Source organism: Epinephelus moara, chromosome 14 (genome assembly GCF_006386435.1).
Source record: "Epinephelus moara isolate mb chromosome 14, YSFRI_EMoa_1.0, whole genome shotgun sequence".
NCBI classification, from domain to species: domain Eukaryota; kingdom Metazoa; phylum Chordata; class Actinopteri; order Perciformes; family Serranidae; genus Epinephelus; species Epinephelus moara.
The window spans coordinates 11,445,930-11,471,850 of record NC_065519.1 but is presented as its reverse complement, the minus strand read 5'-3'; the positions used below and the strand labels follow the sequence as shown (position 1 = coordinate 11,471,850).

At 42.9% G+C, this 25,921-nt stretch overlaps 1 protein-coding gene across 2 annotated transcripts in view; it reads left to right on the top strand.

The window, feature by feature from the left end:
* Positions 1-25,921, top strand: part of efna2a (ephrin-A2a) — a 133,790-nt gene extending 107,869 nt beyond the window's left edge. Inside the window, exons 2-4 of one of the 2 annotated variants that reach the window (XM_050061095.1) lie at positions 12,701-12,993; positions 21,853-21,918; positions 23,432-25,921. In XM_050061095.1, the coding sequence (XP_049917052.1) occupies positions 12,701-12,993; positions 21,853-21,918; positions 23,432-23,556 (484 nt within the window). In that variant the 3' untranslated portion in view covers positions 23,557-25,921. Of the gene's footprint in view, positions 1-12,700; positions 12,994-21,852; positions 21,920-23,431 lie in introns of both variants that reach the window. The other variant, XM_050061096.1, reaches the window with a different exon arrangement.

The window sequence follows — 25,921 nt, the reverse complement described above, 5'->3', positions numbered from 1 at the left end:
AATACCTTTCCCCTAACCTGATATGAAGTGTGCACTGCACATGAGCATTTTTGATGATCGTCTCCATCCAGTCCTTTCGTCTTATCACATTCAACCATAGTCGTCTTCTTCTTGATTGACAGGCTGTGTCGGCTGGTCTGTATTCAAATTAAAGTTTTGAGTCATGACGTCTTCTATTCTGGCTCCCAATAACACAGCAAGACAACATTTTAAGACTCCTATGTCGCTTGCAGCCCTGTGGCGACGGGAACTGCCCATTAGTTCGACAGCCCATTGGTTCGATATCCCATTGTTCCAACCATATTAAACTCATTGTTCTGAAGTCCGTTCCGAAATCATCATGATGCCCTGTGGTTAAGGTCTGGTTAGGTTTAGGCACAAAAACCACTTGGTTAGGGTCAGGAAAAGATCATGGTGTGGGTTAAAATGAAAAAGAAAGTGACAAACACATAAGCCGTGAGCCTGCTCCGCCTCAAGCCGGTCGCGGCGCACCATACGCCCGCCGCGAGCCGTCCAGCACTGCGGACAGTCGGACTAATGGGATGTCGAACCAATGGGCTGTCGAACCAATGACATGGACCTGTGGCGACAAGTTGTGGTTTGCCTCCAGCTAATGAAATGATGTCATTGTGGCATTGGCCCTAAAGGTGTCTAATGCTCTCCACACACTCTCTATTCCACCATTTCCCTTATGTATGTGTGTGTTCTGGGGGGGCATAGGTGGCTGCCTAGGTTGACTATAGGAAGATCCGCCACTGGCAGGACGTTAAGATAAGTGCTTCTCCACAGTTATAGGAGCTTCAGCAGCTTTCTCCAACATAAAAGTAATGTTTTGTTGACCCATCTACCCTGACCTTCACCCGTACATCACCTTACTTCCTCCTTTGCTCCTGTCATCGTTACAACAGCCACTAGAAGGCTTTTCACTTGAATGTAAAGATAAGTCCTTTTTGGGGCACATGTTGCAACAACTGATGCTGTCGTTCTTTATGTAAGATAGTTACTGTGCACGATACAAACAGAACACGGACCCCATATTCACCGGTGGTTGAAAAGTCAACAGGGTTTCTTTAATAATTCATACACATTATAATGACTATAGGACAGGGCGAAAAGAAGGAGAGGTTGTCATAATATCTTTTCTGTTTACATGGATGTTTGTCCGACCTTGCCAGACCCTGTAGGTCGAAGTGTTGCATCATTAAATTTCTCCGTAGCTTCTCTTTGAAGCATCGTTTGAACCACAAACACAATGGCGTAAGGGAGGCATTCTCGTTGACTGACGTCCCTCACACCTGGTGTTTTTAAGGCCGCAGCGTGAACGCCGCATCAGCGAGCGTGATGGAGGGAGATCAAGTGAGGCTGGAGAAAAAGAGAAAGTTATAGATGGAGAGAGTGGTGACATAGTGAGCGTGAGAGACGGAGAGTGCGAAGCCTCCTTTGATGTTTGTTGGTTGATCCGGCCTGCTGTTTAGGACGCAGGCAGGTATGGTAAACATCCGAGGCTTCTCCAACCAGCTTTGATCACAGCCATGCTGAGAGTTGATGTTGATGACTCAGTGATGCCGGAATACTAAGAAGCGGCTACTACACACAGACACACACACACACACACCTCGTACTGTACGTGTAGCTACAGTACATAAACACACACACTGAGACATAAGCTTTCATTCCTCTCCTTTCTCACTTAATCTTTCATTTCAACTTTTAAACTCCCTCAATTTCTATTTTCTTTTCATCCTGACACACAATACCATAAAACCCTTTTACACAGACTCCACTGATTGTAGTCCAAGCCTCCGAATGAGCATTTAAGATCCATTTGAGAGCCAGCAGCCAAAAGCCGAGTCCTTTCAGCTGCATCTGGCTAACCTCACCAGACAATTCAATTGCACTGAAAGAGTGAGGAGAATCTGTGAGACATCAGGGGATTAGGAACGAAGCAAACCATCATATCATATTGCACAGGTTTACACACAGACAATATTAAAAAGAAATGGCTCCAAGCAGCGGAACAGAAAACTGAAAAAGACCATGTACAGAACAACATGCACTTCAACAACGATTTTGCTTTTTCATGAAGACACTGCCGGGCTTGCGAAGCGAAAAAATATGCGTTTGAAAGATCTCTCTTCCTATCCTTCCTGGACCTAATTATCAAGTTTTCCTCCTTTTGGTGGTTTTACGTGTGGAAATGATATTGACTGTCAATATGCCAGAGATACAAAAAGCTATCTCTCTCTGGAAATGAAAGATAATCAAGTTTTATCATCCGGAAAATAAGAAGTATGTGCACTATTTCTTGTCCCGGTGATCCGAGTTTGCACAGAGTGAGTAAAAGGATTAGTGGTGCTTTATAATTTTGCACTGTACTTTGCTGTAAGCTACCTTAAAGCCCACTGTATTAGAGCATCTGTCAAATTATTATGATGGGATAAGTTTCGGGGGAAGTTTTTGTTTGTCAAAAAATGAGACAAACCCAGTGAAAATTGGTGCAGTGTGTGTGTGTGTGTGTGTGTGTGTGCTGTGTGTGGTGCTTGTATAGCTGTGAATGCTCGATGTCCTCAGGCTGGAATAATTGAAGTGTTGTGTTTTCTGCAGGTTTGTCAGTTTGTCTTTTTTAATGCTACAACTTGGGGTCACCAAAGTTGTAAAATGACTTTAAAGTAGCTGTAACGAGTATTTTTATTATAATTTATCAAGTGAAAATGTGTCATTTAAGAGGCTGTGCTTGTGGTGATTAACCTTCAGAGGATTATCACCAGGATCTGCAGCTCCTGTCAACTTTACAGAGCTTTATAGTGAGTTCCAGCTTATTGTTTAGGTGTCTGGCCTGCAACTTTACTGTTTTGACTCACTCTAGCTGCTCTCATAGCTTCGTATTTGACGCAGCAAGAAGCTGTCTTTAGTGAAAAAGCTATAAAACCCCACTGCACACTACCTGCTCAGCAACAAACAGTCAGATAGATACAGTTAGCAACTAGTTGGTGAACATAGTGGAACATTTAGCAGCTTAAGAGCCCAGAATTTCCAAAACAAGGCTAAAAAAAGAATGAATGTTGGACTAAAATTCATCAGGTGGCCAGAAACACAACTCCAAACTTGACGAACGGTTAAATATTAAAGTGCCCATTAGGGCCAGGGTTCACGCCACATCTTTAGCCACCTGGAAAATGCGAGGATGGGCGCTGGGTTCATCTCTGGTGATCATTGCCAACTTTCAAGGGTGCAGAGGCAGTGTATGCACCCCAAGGTCCAAGCTGATCTTCCTTTGGCCATTGTTTTATAAGTTTGTTTTAAGCCTAAAATATTTGTACTATTTGTAATATGTTAAACATGATCAACTTGTCCTCCATGTTTATTACAGACTGATATTTATGTAAGAAAAGAAAACTGTCTGCTGGCTATGATTGGTTGTTCCATGTCACATGACAAGCAGTGCACATTACTGCTCTCTAACATTTTAACTTTTTTTATCTTTTACCTTCGGGCAGACGATACAGGACGCCCAAATTTAAACTGATTCGTTTTAAAAATTAATTTGTGCCAACCTCAATTAAGATTTTAAATAATGGGGTTGTGTTGTGTTTTGTTTATGACACTCTGTTGTGTGCTGGTGTCATGTGCAATACATGAGTGGCTGATGTGCAGTACTGTGTGTGTTTTTATGGTATATGTTTTATTTCTTCTGGACTATTTATGTAAGGCAGAAATACTTCTGCAGCTCCAAAGAGAACAAAGAGAAATTTTTGAATGTATCACATTGTATCATATTGTATCGTATCGTATCGTATCGTATCGTATCGCACCATAACGTATTGTATCGCATCGCATCGCATTGCATCGCATCGTATCGTATCGTATCGCATCATAACGTATTGTATCGCATCACATCGCATCGCATCATATCGTATCATATTGCATCATATCATATCATATCATATCGCATCGCATCGCATCGTATCTTATCTGAGGGGCCAGCAGTAGCACCCTGAAAAATAGGTGCTTGGGAAAGCTTATGCGATGGCGTCTCTCACACTTTTGAGCGTGCCTTCTGAGCGTCTACATCAACAACAATGGATTCGAGGGCACAAAAAATGCAGCATGTGTATGGGTACTTCAACTATTATAGAAATCTTCCAGCAAGGACTGCTGTCAGCCAGTGGTGGAAATTAACTAAGTACATTTACTCAAGTACTGTACCTAGGTACAATTGTGAATATACTTTTACTTTAATTGAGTATTTCCATGTCACGCTGCTTTATACTTGTACTTCACTACATTTCAGAGAGACATATTGTATGTTTCTCTCCACCACGTTTTTTAACCGTTTTAATTAATTTCCAAATTCAGATTAATCGACATATAAATTCTAATTTTATTGCTGTGTATCAGTTCGACTTTATTGATTCCCAGCAGGAAATTCACAAGCTTCCCAGCAGTACATGTAGTGATATACCAGTATATGTATAAAATATGTATATGAATAAATTAAAACTGCCCCTACTGTACATTTACCAGCTGCAACATCAAAGTGATGTACACATTGATTAGAAAACACTACAGATGGTTCTGCAATGGGACACTCTGTAAAATGATTGCTTTTACTTTTGGTACTTAAAGTATATTTTGAAGCTCATACTTTTGTACTTTTACTTAAATTCGAGGATGTTATTACACAATGGTTTATATTTGACAGAGAAAAGGTATCTTTAAAGATGAGCTTACCCATATTGTGAAAGTATATTTTCCCTTTATGGTATATAAAGTAGTCGTGCAGATAGTTGTTTGTTTTTCAGGAGTCTTTAGAGTCTCTGAGATTTCTACCATCGTCTCCAATACTATGGAGGTGAATGGAATTTTGTTTATGGTGCTCACAGCATTAAAAACTTTAAAAACAAAAAAAATACTTTTAAAAAATTCAGCAGTAATGTCAATGTTTCAGAAACCAGCCGCTGTGGAAAATCCACCAACTTCACTGTGTACAGTTTTCATTGCAAGAACTTTCTACATTAGAAATAGTCCCTGTGACAACGGTTGGCAGTGTGTGACACAAATGAGATTCACCTCGGCTGTGTTTGGGTGGAGGCAGAAGTCTCGGGTATGTTTTTTTTTTTCTTTTTTTGTAGGGAGTGAACTAAAACTTTGAGAATAGGAAGATTTCAAACTTTACATCCCAACTCAAGAACAAGGAGATTATTCATAACACTGCTGTAAGGGTAGAAACTTCACACCAGCCTGAAAAGTAGCATTTCACTGCCCTCTGTGGTTGAACATTTCAGGTGTGTTTCATCTTTGACCACATCCAGAATCACTGATTGGGATGGTCGGAGTGCTGTCTTGTACTTCTTTTGATACTTCTTGCCTTTATTACTCCTTGCCTTGTGCAGACGACACACGGACCCCTCAAACATCTGCTCGTTCTACTGATTGTTCTCAAAGCGCTTAGAGCAGCTCGAAGACTGGACCTGTTTTAATATTTTCGGACTTGTTCAGACAAGTCATTAAAGCAACCGAAAATTTGAATCACTGTAACATACGTCCTGCCAATAATGGCAACGGTCTGTGTAACCCATTGACTGTATGAAATAATGGACATGGCTACTGTGACACCCATTGGTTTGTGGACTCCAGTTTTGAGGCCTCGAGTTCAGCATTTTGGCTGTTGCCATCTTGCATTTTTGGAGCCAGAGTGACCATATTTGGACGAGGGGGTGGATCTGACTCATAGACTGTAGCGACCCATTGCAGACAGCCAAAGTGGCCGCATCCTTAATTATACTTAACAGTTGGCTGAGTTATATAAAAACGTACTGTCCGCACAGTTGTCATGAATGTTGAAATTTGCTTTAGAGACCAAACACGTTTTTTGTACCAGACGGTAAACATGTTTATTTCTGCTGTAAGGTTGGGCATTTCAGCATGGAGGTCTACAGGGATTGATTAGCTTGTGGAGCCAGCCTCAAGTGGTCATTCAAGGAACTGCAGTTTTTTGTACTTTAGTGTTGGCTTTATTTTTCAACCTCCGAGGTTGTTGCTTGGTGCGACTCTATCCATGTTATTACAAAATCCTGAAGGTGCACCCTCTAGGTAATCAGAATCAGAATCAGAATGTCTTTTATTGTCATTTTATCATTAAAAAACACAATGAAATTAAGAGTGCTACTCCTGTAAGGTGCTGACAGTTAAAAACACATTCACCAAACATTCAACCATCCAATCCACAGAATAATAAATACTAAATGATAAATTAGCTTAACAGGTTAAAACTACACATAATATGTTTGTGAATATTGCACACAGAGTGTAGTAGATTGTTTATGAGCAGTATTAAGCCTCTGCGCACTGTCACCTATGCCACAATTGCACAATATCGCCATCTGCACTGTGCTGACTGCACCGACTGCAAGAAGCATGAAACATGTTTAACAATGCTTAGTCTCTATATACAGACTCTACATTCAGTGAATGTAGAGTCTGTAGGCAAACCCCGGAGATCTTGCCTCCGGAAGAAGAGCGGAAGAGCCCTGGTTTCCGGTTGTAGGCTGTTTGTAGTCCGCGTGATATTGACCAATCACGTTTGAGCCGGCTGCAGTTGTTGCCAGGTTAAACGGTCCGTGCGGTGAACTAACAAGGCAGAACATAATTGGCGTCACTGCGAACTCTGAATCCATCGCAATGGTTCAGCATATTTACTTATATATAAACGGAAGTCGGAAACAGAAATTCACTCCTCCACCCAAATCAAACTGGAATGCCAAAAAATTGGGGGTCTTCCCCCAGAGGCTGTATCGCCGTCTGCCGGAAGTCAGACGCCAAATACAGCCGATGGGTTCCGAGAATGAACAATGCCTAACTGACACACCCTGAAGTACACTGCTACAATACTGCAGTAAGGTGGAGGTTTTGAGTTACTCTTTCCTCCTCGTTAGTGCGAGTCAAATGAAAGTCTTAAATAATTAAAAAAAATGTATCTTAAAAAGTCTCAATAATTTTATAAGAACCTCTTTGATGTGTTTGCAAAATAGCTCCTTCCGGTTGTTTTGGGGGGGGGGTCAGTGCAGAATTTGCCTCGAGTACGTTTAAAAAATTGAACTTTTGCAGCAGATTTCGGACAGATCATATGCACTGTGCTACAGGAAGCATTAAAATGAATGCTAACAGATTGATGAATGTAATACAGCCCTATTTAGAATTGAAGTGAAGAATTTGAGCTAGCTAATTCTAGTATCTGTGGTAGCTGTGTAACATGTATGGTGCAAGTATAGTGGATTATACGTCTTCTAACGACCTCCTCACTTATTTGTCGCCATTATTGCTGCTGTTTTTGTCTCTGTGCTGCTCCATGTCTGTGAAAAATGCTCAAAATTAACTTTCCTACCATTTCTGTGGTGGCGATTTTATCCATCTGTAAAGAGATGCATTTCCTTGCATTGAACACCATATGTATATGCACACAAAGCAAATCTCTGTGTAAACAAGGCATTAAGGACAACATCAAAACAATAAATGTTTGTAAGGCATAATTAATGTCAGTTTTTATTAGTGTTATGGCAGATCAATGCATAGCTCTATATATACAAAGTGTTACATAAATATTGTAATGTCTGTTTAATAGGTTTGATGAAGGTGAAGTAATATGCACACTGAAAGACTGTGCAGGCACACCAGTACCTACACCAACCACACACACACACACACATCACACACATAAGCTCTGTGAGGAAGAGACATGCCTTAAGTGTGAGTGCATTCTCATGTCTTTTTGGCCAGTGCAGTGTGTGTATTTAATTCCAAATGACACACAGCCTGAGACAAGGGGATGCAGGGACACACACACACTCTTCTCCACGTAACTGCACACCAACATGGTACTGTTTAACAGCTCCGAGTGCGGTGGCACACACCTGCACACACACACACACACACCTGCACACACAGTTTCCTCTCGCCGGGGCATATTAGGAATGCAGACAGTGTCACAGGAGCAGGGCAGGGCGCTGAGTGGCTTAATACAACCTAATGTATCCTGGCACATTAGCCCTTTCTTGGATTGAGCATCCTCACTCATCGAAACCCACTTTACCAGGCTACCATTTAACCAAACACATACACACACACTTGTGTCCATTCATGCAAACAAACACACACACATGCATTTCATTGTATGCCCAAAGTCCTAATGCTCAGATGGTAGTCATCCATAAATGTATCAGTGCACAATCAATAGGCAAAGCACATTTGTCTCAGATGGAAAACCACAGTCCTACAAATTGAAATGAAAGACAGAAAAACTCCTCCTCCATCTGCTCTTCCTCCTCTTCTTCCAGCTGGCCTCCTCCTCCTCCTCCTCTGCTCCTTCTTTCCTCTTCTTTCTGTCTTGTTTTACTCTCATTTCATGCAATCTCATTATCCCTCTCCGCCCCCCCTCCTTTCTCTGTCTTTCTCTTTCTTTTGTCCTCATTCCACACGTATCTCCAGTCCTCCCCTACCTTTTCTCTCTCTGTCTCCCTCCCTCCCTGTCTTCTTCCCTTTCAGCCCTTTTATTCTCATTCTGTGCATCTCTCCCTCTGTTTCTCTCTCTGCCTTTCCCCTTTAGTTGTTAATCAGAGTTGATTGGGAGCAGAGAGAGCCGAGAGGAGCTCCCCAGTGGATCAATGCCTCTAAATGATCTGTTCAAGGATCCCTTTAGAACCTGCAAAACTCGCTCTGATAGGGCACCGAAGCATGAAGGCGCTCATTTCACATCTAACTCACTTCCTGATTTGCCCTCTGGGAGAGAGATAGGACTGCCGTTATAGGGATAATTTGTCCCAAAGCTAAATATCCCACTAACTAAAAGTGCTTAGACCAAAATGTCTTCATTCCAGGCAATCAATTACTGCCAAGGTGAGGGGGAAAATGATGAATTTGTTTAAAAAGCTCAGCCCGCGTGTGTGCGCGCGTGCCATCTGAGACGTCGAGATTGCCCAACGACTGTCTCTGTTTATGCTGGTTTGATTGAAGACATTTTCCGGTGTCTCAAAATTTACTGAGCTCCGAGAAACAAGATTTGATAACGTGCCGTGGCTGAATTTAAAAAGAAAAAAAAATGTATTTGACTTGGTACATTTGAAATTAAATTGATCATAGCCATGGTGAGTGATGATGTTAATGGCGAGCGGCAAAGAGATTACACTACGATGTCACAGCGAGGAATTTTAAACAGCCGTTTGAAATGTTGGATGGATTACTGGAGAATGTCTCAAAGTGAAACTTGAATGTTAAACGACTGTTGGTTGTTAAAGATGCAAAAACAAAAAAGATTATCATGTCGTACCCTTGGGACAAATTATTTATGGAGTGCTAGTAAATAAAATATCTTAAATATCAAACATTTACAAAAACACTGATGTATTTTTTTCACATAAGGGTGCTAATATAAAAGCAAAATGACACATGGAGAAAAGCTGGATAGATCGGTCAGTTACAGCTTAAGGAGTGTTTGTTTTAGATACAAGCTCTCATAGTGGGCTGTAACCATGACATTCTCCAAAGACAAATTGGGTTATATTTTTTATTGGTCTTTTTGTCAACAGATTCCATGTGGAGTCCAAAACCAACAGTGAATCGATTCTGCTAACAAGTATTGTCTGCGTAGCCTGAAGGCAGCTATACAGTAGCTTATTCCTTTGTGCCTTGTTGCCAAAATATATTCAAAACACATGAATGAGTCATGCACTAGTTGATATGCACCTTCAAGCCCAGTCGCCAGAAGGAAACATTCGCTTTGTACGTTTCTGCAAACCACAAATATGTTTCATTTGCATGTTTCATAATGTATCATATCAACATTTCTGAAGTGACATAGTATATGAGCTGAATTGTCATTGCGAGGTGGAGGGGATGGTGGATGACATGTCACTGATTGACACCGATAAAATTATGGAAAGCTGCCGTGACGTCATCCATTGGTTTGTTGACTCCCGTTGTGAAGCCTGGAGTTTGCCTTTTCAGCAGTAGCCATCTTGGTTTTGGAGCAGAAGTAACCAGATTTGGACTAGAGCCTAGAGCTGTGGAGAAGAGACTCACAGCCCCACCCTTAAATATGCATAACATTAAGACCTAATACATATAAACGCTTGTGTCAAAGAAATATTCAATCCCTGTACAGCTGTCATGGACGTTGAAATTAGTTATGAAGACTGAAACTGTTGTTAGTACCAGGCTATAAATATGTTTATTTCTGGGGTAATCATAAGGATCTATGGGGATATGCCAGGCTTCTAGAAGTGTGTTGGGCTGTGAAGCCAATTTTCGTAGTGGCCAAACAGTGGTACTGCAATTTCCGGGGTCCATCACATGATGCCATTGGGCCCCAAAATACTTTTTCCCACAGATTTAGATGGGAAAATAGACATCTATGAATCAGTGGATAATTTTTTTTTTCAGCATCACAACTCCCGTGAAATTACTAATTTTACTATCAAGATTTAATCCATTTAGTCCGATAACATGTGGGAAGTGTAAAAGAGACGCATGATTGAATTATTTTAACCCCATTCAAGCTAGCAGAGCACTAAACCTGAAGTTGGCTGCTCAGCTATTGTCCCTGCTCAATGGGTCCAGTGGTGTGGAAGCAGCCTCAATGATCTGGGTAATGTCATACTGTGGAAATAGAGTGATTTGGACTTCATGCGCCACTGAGCAACTTCCATAGGGATAAATGGAGCCCTGCTGCCAATGCTGTATCCAGGTCTCTAAATACATCCATAGGATTGACTCGCTTCTGGAGCCAGCTTCAAGTGGCCATTTGAGGAACTGCAGTTTTTGTCAGCTCTGCATTAGCTTCATTTTTTTGCCTCGGAGGTTGCCCCTTGGTGTTACCTAGGCGAGATGGCTGCCAAGCTGCAGACCAACAAACAGCAAAACTGGTTGTGTTTTAGCGAGTCGTGGCTGTATTTCCAGTGGCTTTTTAGGCACCAAATGTGGGCGTTATCTTTTTAGCAGGGACAGCTGTACGAAAAGCAGTGTTTGGTTGGTTTTACCAAGACATTGCCGCATTTCCTGCTGGGATAATGGAAAAATGCGATTGTTTTTTACCCAGATATCACTGCTTTTCCAGCTGGGATTTTGCAACCAAAATGGGGTATTTTAAGCCAAATCATGGCTTTTCCCAGTCATGACCAAGAAACATCAAAGATTCACTGTATCTGATCTGTGATTGGGTTGGGGTTGGTTCCTTCATTATGTAAACCTGGGCACTGTAGTTTGATTTTGAGTTGATCTCAAGTAGTCTTCACCATCCTGCTGCTGTTAACACTCCCCAGAACACCAAATGTGTTTTAATCTGCAGCTGAAAATAATACTTGCTAAAAGACCTTGATAAAACTTGCGAGAAACAACAGTGCCCAACTGTCTTAAGAAATTATGTGTTCAGAACAAATGCAAGGGCCCCATACGAGATGGAGAAGTCATAAAGTATAGAGAGACAAACCACATATTGTTGGTTTTGGTCTTTTAATGGCATTTGTTGACAATAACAAAAATATAGGATATCGGCAGCCTTATCCTTTAAGTGAGACTGTTTCACTCCAGTGACTCCAAGATTGTAAACAGAAGTTCAGTTCCCGTATAGGCAATATTGGCATCAAAACAAACATAAATAGAGCCTGCATAATGTAGGGAAAAAATGCAGCCATATGTTTTTAATGTACTCTAATGCCTTGTAGAGACTGTTGAAAGGAGATTGGGAAGTCAGCAACTGAGCTGAAGCACCATCTTATGGATTTCCATATGTTACCTGCATTTCTTTGACTTGATGCCAGATGAGGGAAAACGGCATCATACACCCTCGACAATGTGTGTATGTATTAATATTTCTTCTTCAGCAACCTCTGACCCACTTCTATTCACCATGCCAACCTCAGTGATCCGCATGTGTACAGAACTAAGTGGACATTGCTTTAGGGGGTGGCATAATAATGTGTGTGCTCTCTACCATCACATGACCCACTTCTCTTGAGTATCATACGAGAAGGCTCATTGAAGCACTGTGACTGAAAAAACCCACTATATTCCAAACATGCTAATAACTCCCATGAAGCACGGCTCTGCCAGCTTTATTAAAATAAAATTGGTTGCTATGCAAACTCCGCCATAACCAGAGGGATTATTATTGATTTTTCTGGCGTTTTCTTGTTTATTAAATAGTAAAAAAACACCCTAGGATATTTTTGCTGCAAACTGCCATGACTCAGATGGTTAAAGACCTTCTATCAGAAAGCTTTTGTTGAGGAGTCCTTGAGCAACGTGTGGAGTCTCTAAGGGTTGCTGTTTTGTAGCTGGCTCGACCTCGAAGTATTCTGTGGAGATGTGCAAACACAGAAATGTCTAAAATGCGATCACACAATTTCATATAATTACTGTGCACAGCGTGACTGCACTAAATGGACCCTCACCGCAGTTTCCTTTATGCTGTGCAATCACAAAGAAATCCAATATATGTAGTAAATATTCATAGTATCACAAATATGTACAGTACAGTTTTTTTCTCAAAATATATGTCTCACACCATCTCATTACACTTCAGTAAACTATCCCTGAAGCCTTCTCACCTCTGCCCACTGATTCTGTGCATATTCCTCAAGCTGCTTGTGATTATTTTTATTCATGAAGAAGTTTTAATTCATGTTTTTCCTCTCTCTGTGCTTTGCAGGTTCTGGCACGGAGAGTACAGGGTGGCAGTGAACATTAACGACTATCTGGACATCTACTGTCCTTACTACGAGGGTCCTCCGTCCCACGGGCGCATGGAGCGCTACATCCTGTTTATGGTCAATCACGAGGGCTACACTTCCTGCCAGCACAGGATGCGTGGCTTCAAGCGCTGGGAGTGCAACCGTCCCAGTGGTCCCGATGGACCCCTGCGCTTCTCAGAGAAGTTCCAGCTCTTCACTCCTTTCTCCCTGGGCTTTGAGTTCAGGCCTGGACACGAGTACTACTACATCTGTGGGTTATCAGCTAGGCACTCTCTTTGTGTGTGTGTGTGTGTGTGTGTGTCTACTTGTACATGCTACACAATGAGGACCAAAAGAACATATTTCAGCAACAGAGTGAGGACACTTTGGCAAAGTGAGGACATTTTGCAAAGTCAGAACATTTAGGCCTGTCTTCACGTTTTCAAGGCCTGATTGAGGGTTAAGACTCGGTTTTAGGGTTCAGGTTAGAATAAGGTTTAGGTTGGGGATATGGTAAGGGTTAGGGTTTGGCATTTAGTTGTGATCGTTAAGGTTAGGGTAAGGCAGAATTTATACTTCTGCGTCGAATCGATGTTGTACCTACGCCATAGGCTCTGTGTCAACGTAGAGCCTACACCATACCCTTCGCCGTAGCCTGACGTGCACCTCCCCAAAAATGTAACTACGCATTGCAAAGACACAGACCTTCCTGTGTGTTAATGTGTGTTTTTTCAATCAACTAAACTCTACAGCACTTCACAGAAACCTCCACTGCTGACTAGTGTTTTGGAGGTCTAACTGAAGAGTGACACAGACACAACACCGCACAAGTTTAAATGCTCACAACAACGTAGGATACGGCATATAGTAGGCTGCACAAGTATAAATCCCCCTTAAGGGGCTAGGGAATGCATCATGACGCCTAGGGTCCTCACAAAGATAGGAGTACAAGACTGTGTGTGTGTGTGTGTGTGTGTGTGTGTGTGTGTGTTTCTGTGTGAGATTCTGTGTGCAGGTAAAGGGTGTTTGTCCATCTGTTGCGAGCGTGCGTGTGCCTGTGTTTGCGTGTTAGCCACACTGCTGTTTAATATGCATTTGTAAACGATATGTAAATATGCAATCAACAGAAGTTGATTGAGAGAGTTCTTAAACACAACCCACTATGTCGCTCGCACACCCACAGGCACACATAAATACACCTTCCATCTCTCACATGCTCTCCTTACTCCCTCTCTCACTCTCTTTATTTCTTGGTGTATCTCTGTGCTTCTGTTGAGATCATAAGTGGTGTGCTCAGCAAAGTGGTAAAAATGTCACCAGGCGTAGTTTGTAATCATTTTTATATTAGCTGTATTGATGTTTCTCCTCACTTCAACAAGTGATGTATTAGTATCACAGATGGGCCTTACCCCCTGAGACTGTTTTCTGAACAGAGTTAAAAAGCTATCATTCCCCCACCAGGCATGGGACAAATAGTAGCTTCGAATTACTCTTAAACATTGTTTTCAGCTGCTCGCTGTGCCAGATGGGTGGGATAGATTTACCGCATCCGGACTGTTTAGTACAAGATCAGTTGGTAATCACAGAAAAGCACATTAAATTGACTTTCAAAAGCTTTGCTGTCAATGTCCAAACTTTCTGTCACTGCACTTTTTTTCTCTCTTTCTGTGGAGGCTGTAAGAGCTGCGAGGCTTGTGACAAAACATTTGACTGTCTGAATCCACAGAGCAGATGGGAGAATATGTGGAAAGATAATGACTCTTCTCAGAGAGGACAGTCATAATTCACACAATCACAAGAGGTCACTTGTCAGGAAAATGTATGCACAGGTTTGTTGTGCTTGAACAAACAACTCATTCTGTCACTTGCCTGGTAAGAACAGTGGAGCTGCCATGTGGTGACCAGTTTTAGAGCGCAAACCCAGCACCACTTTCTAGATAAATCAAACTTTTGGCATTTGATGACTTTATTTGATAACCACTCACCAAAGTTATCTCATAGGTCCTTTGCTTTACTTTTATGTTTTTAAGTTTAAACAAGTTAAGGCCCAGACACACCAACCTGGCATCAAAAAACTGGTGGCAACAAATGCTGTCTGTTGTGTCACCTCTTGTCACCTGTATCTCGGCCCATAAGTTGTGCTTGAACACACTGCAAAGACTAAGGCCAACGAAACACATTCTCACTCCGACCTTGTCGCATATTTACGTTTGGTCATGGACTTTCCATGTTGAGATACAACGTGCAGGCTACCCTGGGTGCATTGATTATTGATGTTCTAGGACGCCGTGTCAACTTCAGCCTGTTACATGCATTGTACGTGCATGCACTAAGTCAGTACAACACCGTGGATTGACGTTTTTTTCCGTCAACAACAAACGCACGTGGTTACATTTTGCCAACATGTGCACATGGTTAGATTTAGGAAAAAAGAACAGGGTTTGGCTCTAAAATCATATGGGAAGGGAACGCCACTCAACAGGGTGAAAGTCCGTGACTCATCCACCACACCTCCCGCCCGCCCTACTTGGATGTCTTTCTTTATTGTCCCTCCACGATTCTTCCTGGCACCATTTGGCGACCTGCTTCGTATCATGCTGATGTGAAAGGATGGCTTTGTTTTGTCAATGTCTGACCAGGTTAGCCAACGGCCGACTAGCTCATGCTCTCGAGTTCCTTGCCTGTGTGAGAGGAAATAACTCTCCATACCAACAGGAAGCAGTAGTCTGTATTCATCATTCAAAACAGGAAACCAGAAAACTGAATCAACAGAACTAAGATGCTAGTTAGCAATTAGCACATTCATAACACAACCCCGTGTTGAAAGAATAAATAATGCGCCACGAACAATACAAACAATTACGAACTGTTTCTGCAAAGTGCTAAATGGCTATTAAACAAAATCTTACCTAATATTATGAGTTTGTTTCAATCTCAGGCCCTCTTGACTTTAGCCGTTTGTTTGCTATCCTTACTTCCATTTGTCTTCCTGTGCACTGAGTTGAACTGCCAGTCAGAGTGATTTCACTCACGGACAGGTTCTGCCAGCTCCAATGCCGATTCAGCCATGCTGCAATGGCCGAAAAACAGCTAACAAGGGCCAACAAGGGCCACCTAATGCCAACGATGAGGGGCACACAGCAAAAACTAGGACGACAGATGCTCGATAAGGACCTGACATTGACAGATGGCCGACCATCAGCTTGGTGTGTCAGTCAAGTCAATTTTATTTCAATAGCACATTTCATACAACAAGCGTTAACTCAATGTGCCTAAGAAACATCACATGTGACAAACATAAAATATCATGCAAGATAATAAAGTATTACTTTTATAGAAACAAGCAGGATGTGATACAAACAAACAAAATAAGAGTTAATAATAATACTAATTCCGAAAACAAATAGAAATACACTTAAAAACCAAACTAAGAGCCTGCGAATAAAGGTATGTTTTTAGTTTGCTTTCAAAGGAGAACACTGTTGTAGCAGACCGTAGTTTATGTGGTAGAGAATTCCAGAGAGTAGGACCATAATGACTAAAGCACCATGAGCTGACTGAGAGTTGATTTTAGGTACAGTGAGTCGACCTTTATTTGATGATCTAAGGGATCTCTCTGGTATTTACTCTGTGAGCATGTCAGGACCCTTAAATTTAAGACTCTCTCAGTGTTTAAGAAACACAGAAAAAAATTTAATGATGCAGTCTCATTGCGTGATTTAAATGCGTAGAGGGGTTGTGTCAAAGTCTGTTCCCCCCTTTAAATAGTGTTTCTCCCCTTTTAAAATGATGTTTCCTATGACGCCAACACCGGAAATTCTCACAGTAATGTGTCTAAACTGGTGAATCTCTCTAAAAGTCATATCAAACATTACCTGTCGTTTGTATCTTATGTAGAGTTTTTCTAAAAGTAATGACTCTGCAGCATCCTGGCACAGGTCTCTTCATTTCTCCCGGTGGTGCGGCTGCACAGCCGGCTGAAAAACTGACCTTAACCTTTTTTAGTAGGAGATGATGCATTCTCACCATGACCCATAATGGGATGAGGGACCTCTGCCATCAGTTTCAGGTCGGCACGCAAGTGCGACATATTCCTTGATGTGGTTTTTTGCCCTTGGATAGAGATTCCGACCTTACAGTTTTACAGTGATATTTTCTCCTCATTCAGACAGCAGATGGAGGCAAGGCAAAAAAAAACAAACAGATTCCTTGACAAATATTGACACAGGTTTGAATTCAATTTATTGTATTGCTGTGTTCACATTTTATTTCTAATGCACAATTTCCTAATGCAATGCAATCACTGAAAACCAAAATATAATGTGCTGCACCACTGAATTACCGTGACAGATAATAAGATTAAAATAATGTGTTTCCTCCGACACTGTTTGTTTGTAGAGTGACTTTTAATAATGAGCGCTAAGTATCTGCAAATACTTCCTTGCCCCAGTCTGTTGTCTACGCTGTCGCACAAAGACACAGCAGGCGAGAGTCAGAGAGCTAAAGAGGCGAAGATAACAGCCACCCGATGTCCTACTGCACTTTTCCCAGTTGGCACACACACACACAGACACACACTCTTTTGTTTTCAGCCTCATGTAAGGATGGACAGGGCCCCTCCAGAGTTGTATAGTTGCTGACTATGGTATTGTGTTTCTGGGACCCCTGAGGGGAATGTGTACTCAATGAGATTGGTGTGTGTGTGTGTGCGTGTGTGTGTGTGTGTGTGTGTGTTGTGGGGGGTTGCTGGTTATGGGGTCAGTTGTCAAGCGATTGTGAGTCCGTGAAAGGCCATGTCAGTCATCTTGACTGACAACCACACACGTTTTTGTCTCTCACTGTCTCTCACATGCACATACAAACACACACACACATTCACACACACAAACACACACACACACACACACACACACACAGGTCAGTATTGATGTGGAACGAAGGCATTTTGACATTTTTTAAACCACCCAGCCCTTCAGATTGAGTGTATGAGTGCCTCCTCTCCGCAGATACTCCACCAAGTAAAACACATCGATCTCTGATGGCGATCTGTGGCCAGACCTGCGTGAGTGTGAGCTCTTGTGTGCACGTCGGTGTGTGTATTTGTCATGCGGTTGACATGTTGACAGGTCCGCTCCACCCCTTACTTCTCCCAGCTGCCATCTGATGAGGTTGAGTGATTTTCAATGGGTTTTCGGGAGACATTGGGTTGTGGATGTGCTGGGAAACGGAGGCGCCGGGAGAGCCGATAAGACTTTTAAAAAATGACAAAAGTGAACCTTTTTTTGGAGGGCATGAAGAGGAGGAATGAGGTGGGGGAGATTGAGGGGGGGTATATATCTTTCCAATTCCATCCCTTTCTCCCCGAAATGTTGCCATTTGTCAGCAAAACAGTAGGGAACCCGAAAAACAAAGACACACAACGGGAGAGAAAGCTCGATACAAAGCTGGCGGCGCTTCATAGGGGACCACTACTTTTTCTGGGCACTGTAAGGAGGGTAGGAGGATGATTTGAAGAAATTTGAGGCAGAGGAAGTGGGCTACGGGGAAGGCATGAAAGGGGAAAGGAGGTGAAGGGCAGAGAGAAGGATGGAGGGAGGAGTTGTGGGCAGAAAGAGAGGGAGGAGAGGGCAGAAGAAGGGTCAGATTTATTTCCTGTGCGCTGTGGATCTTGATGATGGTCCTCTCTGAGGGTCACACTCGGCTCTTACTACGCGGACTTCCTCAAGGGAGAAGGCCAATAGGTCTCCATGCACACTTCTGCAAGCACCAGCGTGTGTGCACATTCTTTTTCACACCCCTGTGTGTATGTGTGTGTGGGCGCGCACGCCTGCATGCGCGAGCGGTCAGAGAGTTGGTCACCATCTGCTTTAAGGTCTCCAGCTCTATTTCACATCAGAGCGAGGTGGGACTAAAAACCCAGATTCAATTTAATTTACTCTACTTTGAAGTTTGAATCACAGCAACTTTTTAACATTTTTCTCATTTTTTCCTGGCATTCAGCCAGTGCGGCACGGTGGCTCAGTGGTTAGCACTGTCACCTCACGGCAAAGAAGGACCGGCGTCTGTGGGGAATTTGCATGGATTTCCTTCCCCATTCCAAAGACATTCAAGCTAGGTCGATTTGAGAGTGGGTATTTCCCTTAGGTGTGAATGTGAGTGTGACTGAATCCCTGTGTGCGGGCTGATCCCTCACAGACTTGTTTACATTGCCTGAAGTGCTCAGTATGTTTACGGGAGCTCACAAGCTTGGGAGCATGGGTTTAAAAGAACTTGAAAGGACGTAATAGAAAAAACTCTCCAACTGCTCGAAGCAATAAATGTCATCAAGAAAGTAATAGGCTGCATTAATGACTGCATTCATGTCAAATTCTAACAAATGAGTGTTAAGAAAAAATACAGAAAAAATAATACTTTCCTTTCTTTGTGACGCCCACCTTTGATTTACCACCTCTGACATTTTCGTTTCAAGCTAATTACAGTTATGTAGGTGTGTTTTACTTTGCTTCAATAACCGCCCAGTGAACAAGAAGAAATGTCTACAAAATATTCATGTAAAAAGAAGTCAGCCAAAGCCACAGAGTCTGCAGTATAATTATTTCCACTGTATCTCTGTTATTACCTTATTATGTATTGTCAGTGTTTCTCCTTGCCATCCCATAAATAGGTACAGCGTCTTAAAATAATTGGGGTTAAATTGAGGTTTGGTGTCTCTCCTTTGTGGGGATCCAACCTGTGACCCTCCTGTCTGGCTCCTGACGGGCCTTGAAAGCCCCAGGTTCACTGCGTGTCAGCTGGTTTGTGGTAATTTGAATAATTTTTAATTAGTATGATAACAGGCGCCACTAAATTAAAATATCAACTGAATGGATTAAGGTGTTTAGCTGGGTTACTTAAAGGATAAGGCTGGTGTTACTCTATGTTTTTTTTAATTGTAAACAAATCCCAGGAAGGGAGCAAAACAAACAACGTGTTAGTCCATCTCTCATTACTTTCTGGTAATACTCTCTAGCTCCTCTACCTCAGGCCCAAAATCTGATCTACATCAGCCATTTTTACCCAGAGATCCCACAATAGGGCTTCAAAGAAGACCCTTCATTACGCCAGCTTTGTATTTTTTACAAAACCAAAATTGCTGGTATAATACCGACCCAGTGTGTGATTTGAGATAGCATGCCAACATTCTGGAAGCAAGAGGCATGACGTGTAACATAACAGCATTTGCTTTTAGTGTGACATATAACATACCATGGACTGTATTTAACGTCTCCACTTACTCCCACTAAGCAAAAATGTAGCCAAATTATCCCCGATACGGTGGCTGCCATCTTATGCTGGTGGCGTTTTTTGGAGCCAGAGTCTGTGCAGTAGCAATCTCCATGGTATCAGACACCAGTCCGACCAATTGCAAGCAGCGCCATTGATCATGAGCACACCGATTGGCACACACAGCTGTCAATCATGATGTCACATCCCCTGCCAAAACACCTGAACAAACATCAGCGTGATAATCACTACCTAAAATGACAGAAACCATCTTTGGAAAAAATTTATTTGACATGAATTTTTAGTGTGAATCATTTCCCATTCACTAACATGGAGGGGGCGGGCTTTATGGCCTAAACTGCAGCCAGCCACACGAGGGAGATTGAAATGGTTTGGCTTCACTTTTAAGAAGCTGTCATGTCAGCCATCTTTAAATACAGTCCATGTAACATGACCATCAGGCAGCACTTTCTAAACAATGGCATAACATGGGAGTAACAATTCTTCACCGTCCCGGTTATATGACGAAGGGTTAAGGAACATTTTTGGTTGCTGTTTTTCTTCTTTGAGTTAGCTGCTAACTGATTCTAGCTGCTTTTTAAATCTCCCAGCGTTGGGTCACATACATAACACATCATCAAAACATCACACCCATCCCTGCCGGCTGTCTCTTTTACACAGACGCCGATTCTGCACTGTTTCTAACTCCACTGCTGGCTTAAAGGTGAGACAACTCAGCCTCCCATATACATTTCAGGGCAAGGTCACACATGGGTGAAATTAACACCAGCGAATATTCACCTCCAGTTCACGTCCATTCACTGTGAGTAGAGGGGCAAATAAAACATCAAATAAAACATCTTTGCATCGTGTAGAGCTCAACGTTGGTGAACTTTGACCGTTGAAGTTGCAGCCTCAACCAATAAGCAACAAAGTATGTGTGGAGGAGACACTGATTGTTGCTTTGTTCAACCAGATATTGTGTGATACTGGCCATGAAAATACAAACTGCCCCACATGAACGATGCTGCTTGGCTTGCAGTGAGTAAAGAAAAGAAAATGGAAAATGTACCAATAACATCTTATTTCATGGTATTTATTAGCAAGCTAGCCAACATTAGCTAGCAAGTTAGCTTTCCGTGTGAGCAGAAATAGAATATAACATAAGTATGTTTTCTTTCGTGTATAATAACCTAAAAATATGAATTATTGTGTTTTTGTTACCTTTATATTTACAAAAGGTATGGTTATACATCTACAGAGATTGCCATGTTGCGCCGCCATGTCTCTATAGTAGCCCAAAATGGGCAAACAAAACACAGGCTTGAGTTATCAGAGAAAAAGCATGAGCACACATTAGCAGGTTTTACGAATGTCCCATCTCTGATATGCCAAACACTGATTTCTCGTGAAACTGCTTTAATCAGTGTTTTTACCGGTTTGAATTGCTGGGTCTGTTTGTTTTGGAGAGGAAGAGAGCTCTACAGATAATTTGGCTTTTGGTCAAAATCTCCTGAACAATAAATACTGAATAAAATCAAAACAAGAGATGTTTCAACTGGTTGCAATTTGCAATCCTGACCACTAGATGCCACTAAATCCCCCTAAATCTTACACACTGCTCCTTTAAAGGAGCTACTCATTCATACCGAAGACTAAATCTTTAAGAACAGGTCAAAAATGTCGCCTCTGTAAACTTCCAGTCCAGTCATCACCTGATAACAAGCTTCACAGCACCCTGAGACAGAACAACATTTTAAAAGAAAGGCTTATTAAATGTTCTCAATTACTGTACGAGTGCAATCAGCAGCACAAATCGCTTTATCTCTCAGCTAATCTCCTCTTTCAATCTCTCTGCTTTTTTCAGCGTCTCCTCACCCAAACCATGTGGGGCGAGCATGTCTAAAGCTGAAGGTGTATGTCAGACCTCCAGGTAAGTCACGCTCTAACTACACACACACACACACACACACACACACAAAGGTCCAGATTGGCTATCAAAGTAAAATTAGGGGGGAATAAGAGGTCTGATAGAATGCCCCGGCAACACTCTCTGCTCTGATTCACAGACCAGCCAGGCAACACTTTAACACCTTTACACACAGACACACACACACACTGAAAACACACACATTCGGACAGATTCACACATACGGGTACACAAAAAGTGTGCGCAGGCGCATGCACACAGGCACAAAGTGGCATACGCACTTCACATCAAATCACATCACATCACACTGGGTGTGAGGGAGACCTTCTGTCCTTGTAGAAAGGGAACAGAGCAGGCTGAAAGTGCTCTCTAAAAATGTTACCAAGCCTCCACATCACTCTGCCGGCTACATTTGCTCATAAGAAACAAGAGAGCAATCTAATAATAAACCCATCGCGTACTGTAGAAGTATAATCTAATAATAGACACTTCATATTTCTTAATAAAATTCTCCTTATGCATCTTGTGGTAAAAGATGAAGCGTGACTTGCTCGCCACATAACACCAAGTCTTTTTTTCCGAACAGCGTGCAGCCTGATGAGATGTACCCTTTTGAAAATAGCTCATAGATTGGCGCAGACAGGACGCAGTGCTCATGCAAGTGTTGCCACGTTGGCCTATGATAGTGTCGTTTAAAAATAACCCAACAGAAGATACATGGGGATCAGATTGCGGCAGGCGTTACGCCACACTTGCGTTATCGTGAAAATCTACCTGTGCATCTTTTCAAAAGGGCGGATTCTACCTCGTGAGTTTTCAACCCAAACCTGGGTAGTAACACGTCTCCCTAGGTAACGACACGGCTTTGAAGATCTTCGTAAAAAGGATGAGAGTGGGCCTTCATAGCTTTCCAGACTCAGATCATTCCATCTTTCACTTAGGGGGAAGGAAATTCTCTCCTCCTCCATAATTACTGAAACAACATACATTCTTTTATTCTGTCATGGCTGCAACTCCTCTTTGAGATTCTGCTTTTTCTTGTGCTGTTAAAGTAATCTGTCTGACATTGCAACTTCCATCTCATCTGTGAAATATTGTCACCAGAGTGAGCCGTGAGCTGCTGCACATGTGTGTGTGTGAGCGGATGTGTGTCTTTGTGTGTGTGTATGTGTGTGTGTCAGCTGCTCCAGATTCCGAGTCTCTGTGATTAAACTGTAATTAGGTTGGTTAAACCCCCTGCAGAGCTCAGTTGCTGTCGTCTTCTCCTCCTCCCTCTTTCCCTCTCTGCCGTCTCCTCTCTGCCTCTCCTCGGCTCTTGAAGGGTTTGAGTTTTGTGATTTGTCGCTCACTTTCCACATTTTTTTTCCCCCCGCCGTAATAGTTCCACTTGTCTACCCTTTGTCTTTCTGTAAATCCACTCCCTCGTTCATTCGCTTTGTTTTAGATCGTCTCGTCTTTGTCTCTGTGTCTCTCTCCGTTCAGATGTTTTGTCGTTTCTCTCTTCTCTTTGTTTCAGATGGGTCGGGATACGATTCTCCGGAGCCCTTCCTGACTGATGGAGGTCCAAGCTGGAGGCCAGGGTCCGTGGCCCTGTTAGCTGTTCTGGCCTCACTGCTCCTGGGACTCTTCTCCTGGGTGTGACCCCTCTCCCCCTCCTCCTGGAGCTCCCACCCAGGGTCGCTGGGCTGGGCTGGCTGTCCCTCTAAATCCACCACCCCTCAGGGAAGCCCTCTGTCTCCGTCCCCTCCCCCTCCCCCCTCTCTCTCCCACCTCCACCTCTATACAGCCACCAACCACCCCCACTGCCAGCCCCCTCCATGGCCCAGCCACGGACACCCTTCCCAGGCCGGGCTGAGAGGGTTGTGGTTAGCTGTCTGGCAAGCTGCGCTTCATCTCTGATCCCTGAATTCTGGGTGGAACAGCACCTCTCAGCTGAAAAACACAAGGGAAATGTCTCTGCACTCATATCAGGGGGTCCTTTTGATTTGTCTATTGACTCTCGGCCACTGATGGGGTAGATGTAGCCGCGGCTATGATTAAACTTGTCGTCCCAGTGCAATTCCTATCATCCAATCACGGGAGGATGCATTAAGCGATAGGCCTGGATGCACAAAAATTGGATTTTTTCTCACATTGCTATCCCATCGTCAAACCAAGAATTGGAAGTGGCCAAGCTTGCATTGTAATTGGAATTCTATACTACCTGGACCGGCTCCAACTGCAGCGAGAATCAGAGCGAGCGCGTAGAGACGGGGAGGAAGGAAAGTGACCCGGCCTGTGCAGAAAAAGAAAAGGGAAAACAATGCAGGCACGGATTTAAATAAATGCGGCCATATGGGAGATGAAATGTTATATGTGTTGATATTTTCAGAGCCAGTGTAGATTCACAGCAATGTGAGTTTGATTTTTTGATATTAGAAGCTAAGATATCACGTTATAATGACAAGTATAATCATAGCCTGTTTGAGTGGGAGGGTGGGGTGTGTGTAGGGGGGTGTTCTGGGTAGGTTTGGCGAGGTGTATATTTTCAGGTGGGATGTGTTCTGTCTTATTCATGTTTCTAAACAAAGCATTTATCACAGCCTGGCCAGCACAGGCGTCTTCAGCACTGTCTAATGTCGAGTGGGTCGGGTGACTTTTGGAACCATGACTTTCTCATGTATGAATGTACCACTGGTCACCCACCTCTTTGTCTTTCTGTATTATTACGACTGTGGTCACTTACAGTACCTTCTCTCGGACTGGCAGGATGAACGGGTCGGGGGTTCGGAGGGATGTGTTTTACAGGGGAGGGGGTGCGGGCGGGCAGGAGGAAAGTGAAGTAAGGATGAACGGAGGACAGGTGACAAAAAGGAGGCGACACTCAAGTTGCATGACCACTGTGAAACCTTCAGATCAATCTCGTTTGTAATGATGATATATTTTTTCATGGGGAAAATCAGAAACACCCTGCTACCGCTCTCTTGCTCTCCCTGAGACTTTTTCAGACATCAAAAGGAAAATTCAGCCTCTCTCCTCACACGGTTTTCTCCTGTCTGGCTTTCAGTCGTTGATGGATTAGCTCGGGCCGGGAGATAAATGGACCCACAGGGTGAAACTGACTGGAAATCGGCCCTCGGAGCCCAGGCCAGATCACAATGGACGTAAATACTGACTGAAGCTGGTCCTGGGTCTGAGGGTTAAACCAATAAGGGAAGCGCATAGACTGTGGCAAATGAGGCGAGGTGTGTGTGTGGTAGCATCACAAGAACACACATGCGCATGCACATACACTCATACACACATATACACACACACACACAGAGTCTTTGATAACGGGACGGTTCCTCTGAGATTTTTGGGAGCATTCATGGACATGACTATAAAGGGAACAGCACAAAGAGAGAGGGAGCAGAGGAGGAGGGAGAGAAAGTTTGTGTGTATCATGGGACTGAGACTTCTTTAATGTTGGGAAGCGAACATAATGAGCAAGCACTGTGAACACACACAGACATACATGCATTTCGACCAGTGTACAGATACACACACACTCACACGTACAGACATATGTAGAAAAAGCACATGCAGACCTAGACATTGACAAAGACATGGCATGCACATACACACATGTACAAAAACACACACACACACAAGGAAACACAAACAAGGGGAAGCACTTCCTTCCCTGTTTCATCTTATTTTTGTAGCATTTAAAATCACTGTTAATTACTCCTGTGTGGGATGCAGTGATGGGGTATAGCCTGTGGAAGATTAAAAAAATGTGTTTTCTCTTCTTCTATTCCACTGATGCTGTCCTTCTATCGTTCTTCTTCTCTGGTTTGTGATCCATGGTTGGTAGTGGTAGGATGCCTCCAGGTCTGAGCGTCATGTATGAGTTTGTCTCCTTTTCTGTTTGTGGTGTTTTTGTGGAAGCTGACCTCAGTCATTAAGAAGTCAGTCAGTCAAAAGTAAACACAGAAGTCAGAGCAAGGAGAGAAACACACAAATAAAGATTGTCTTTTTGTCT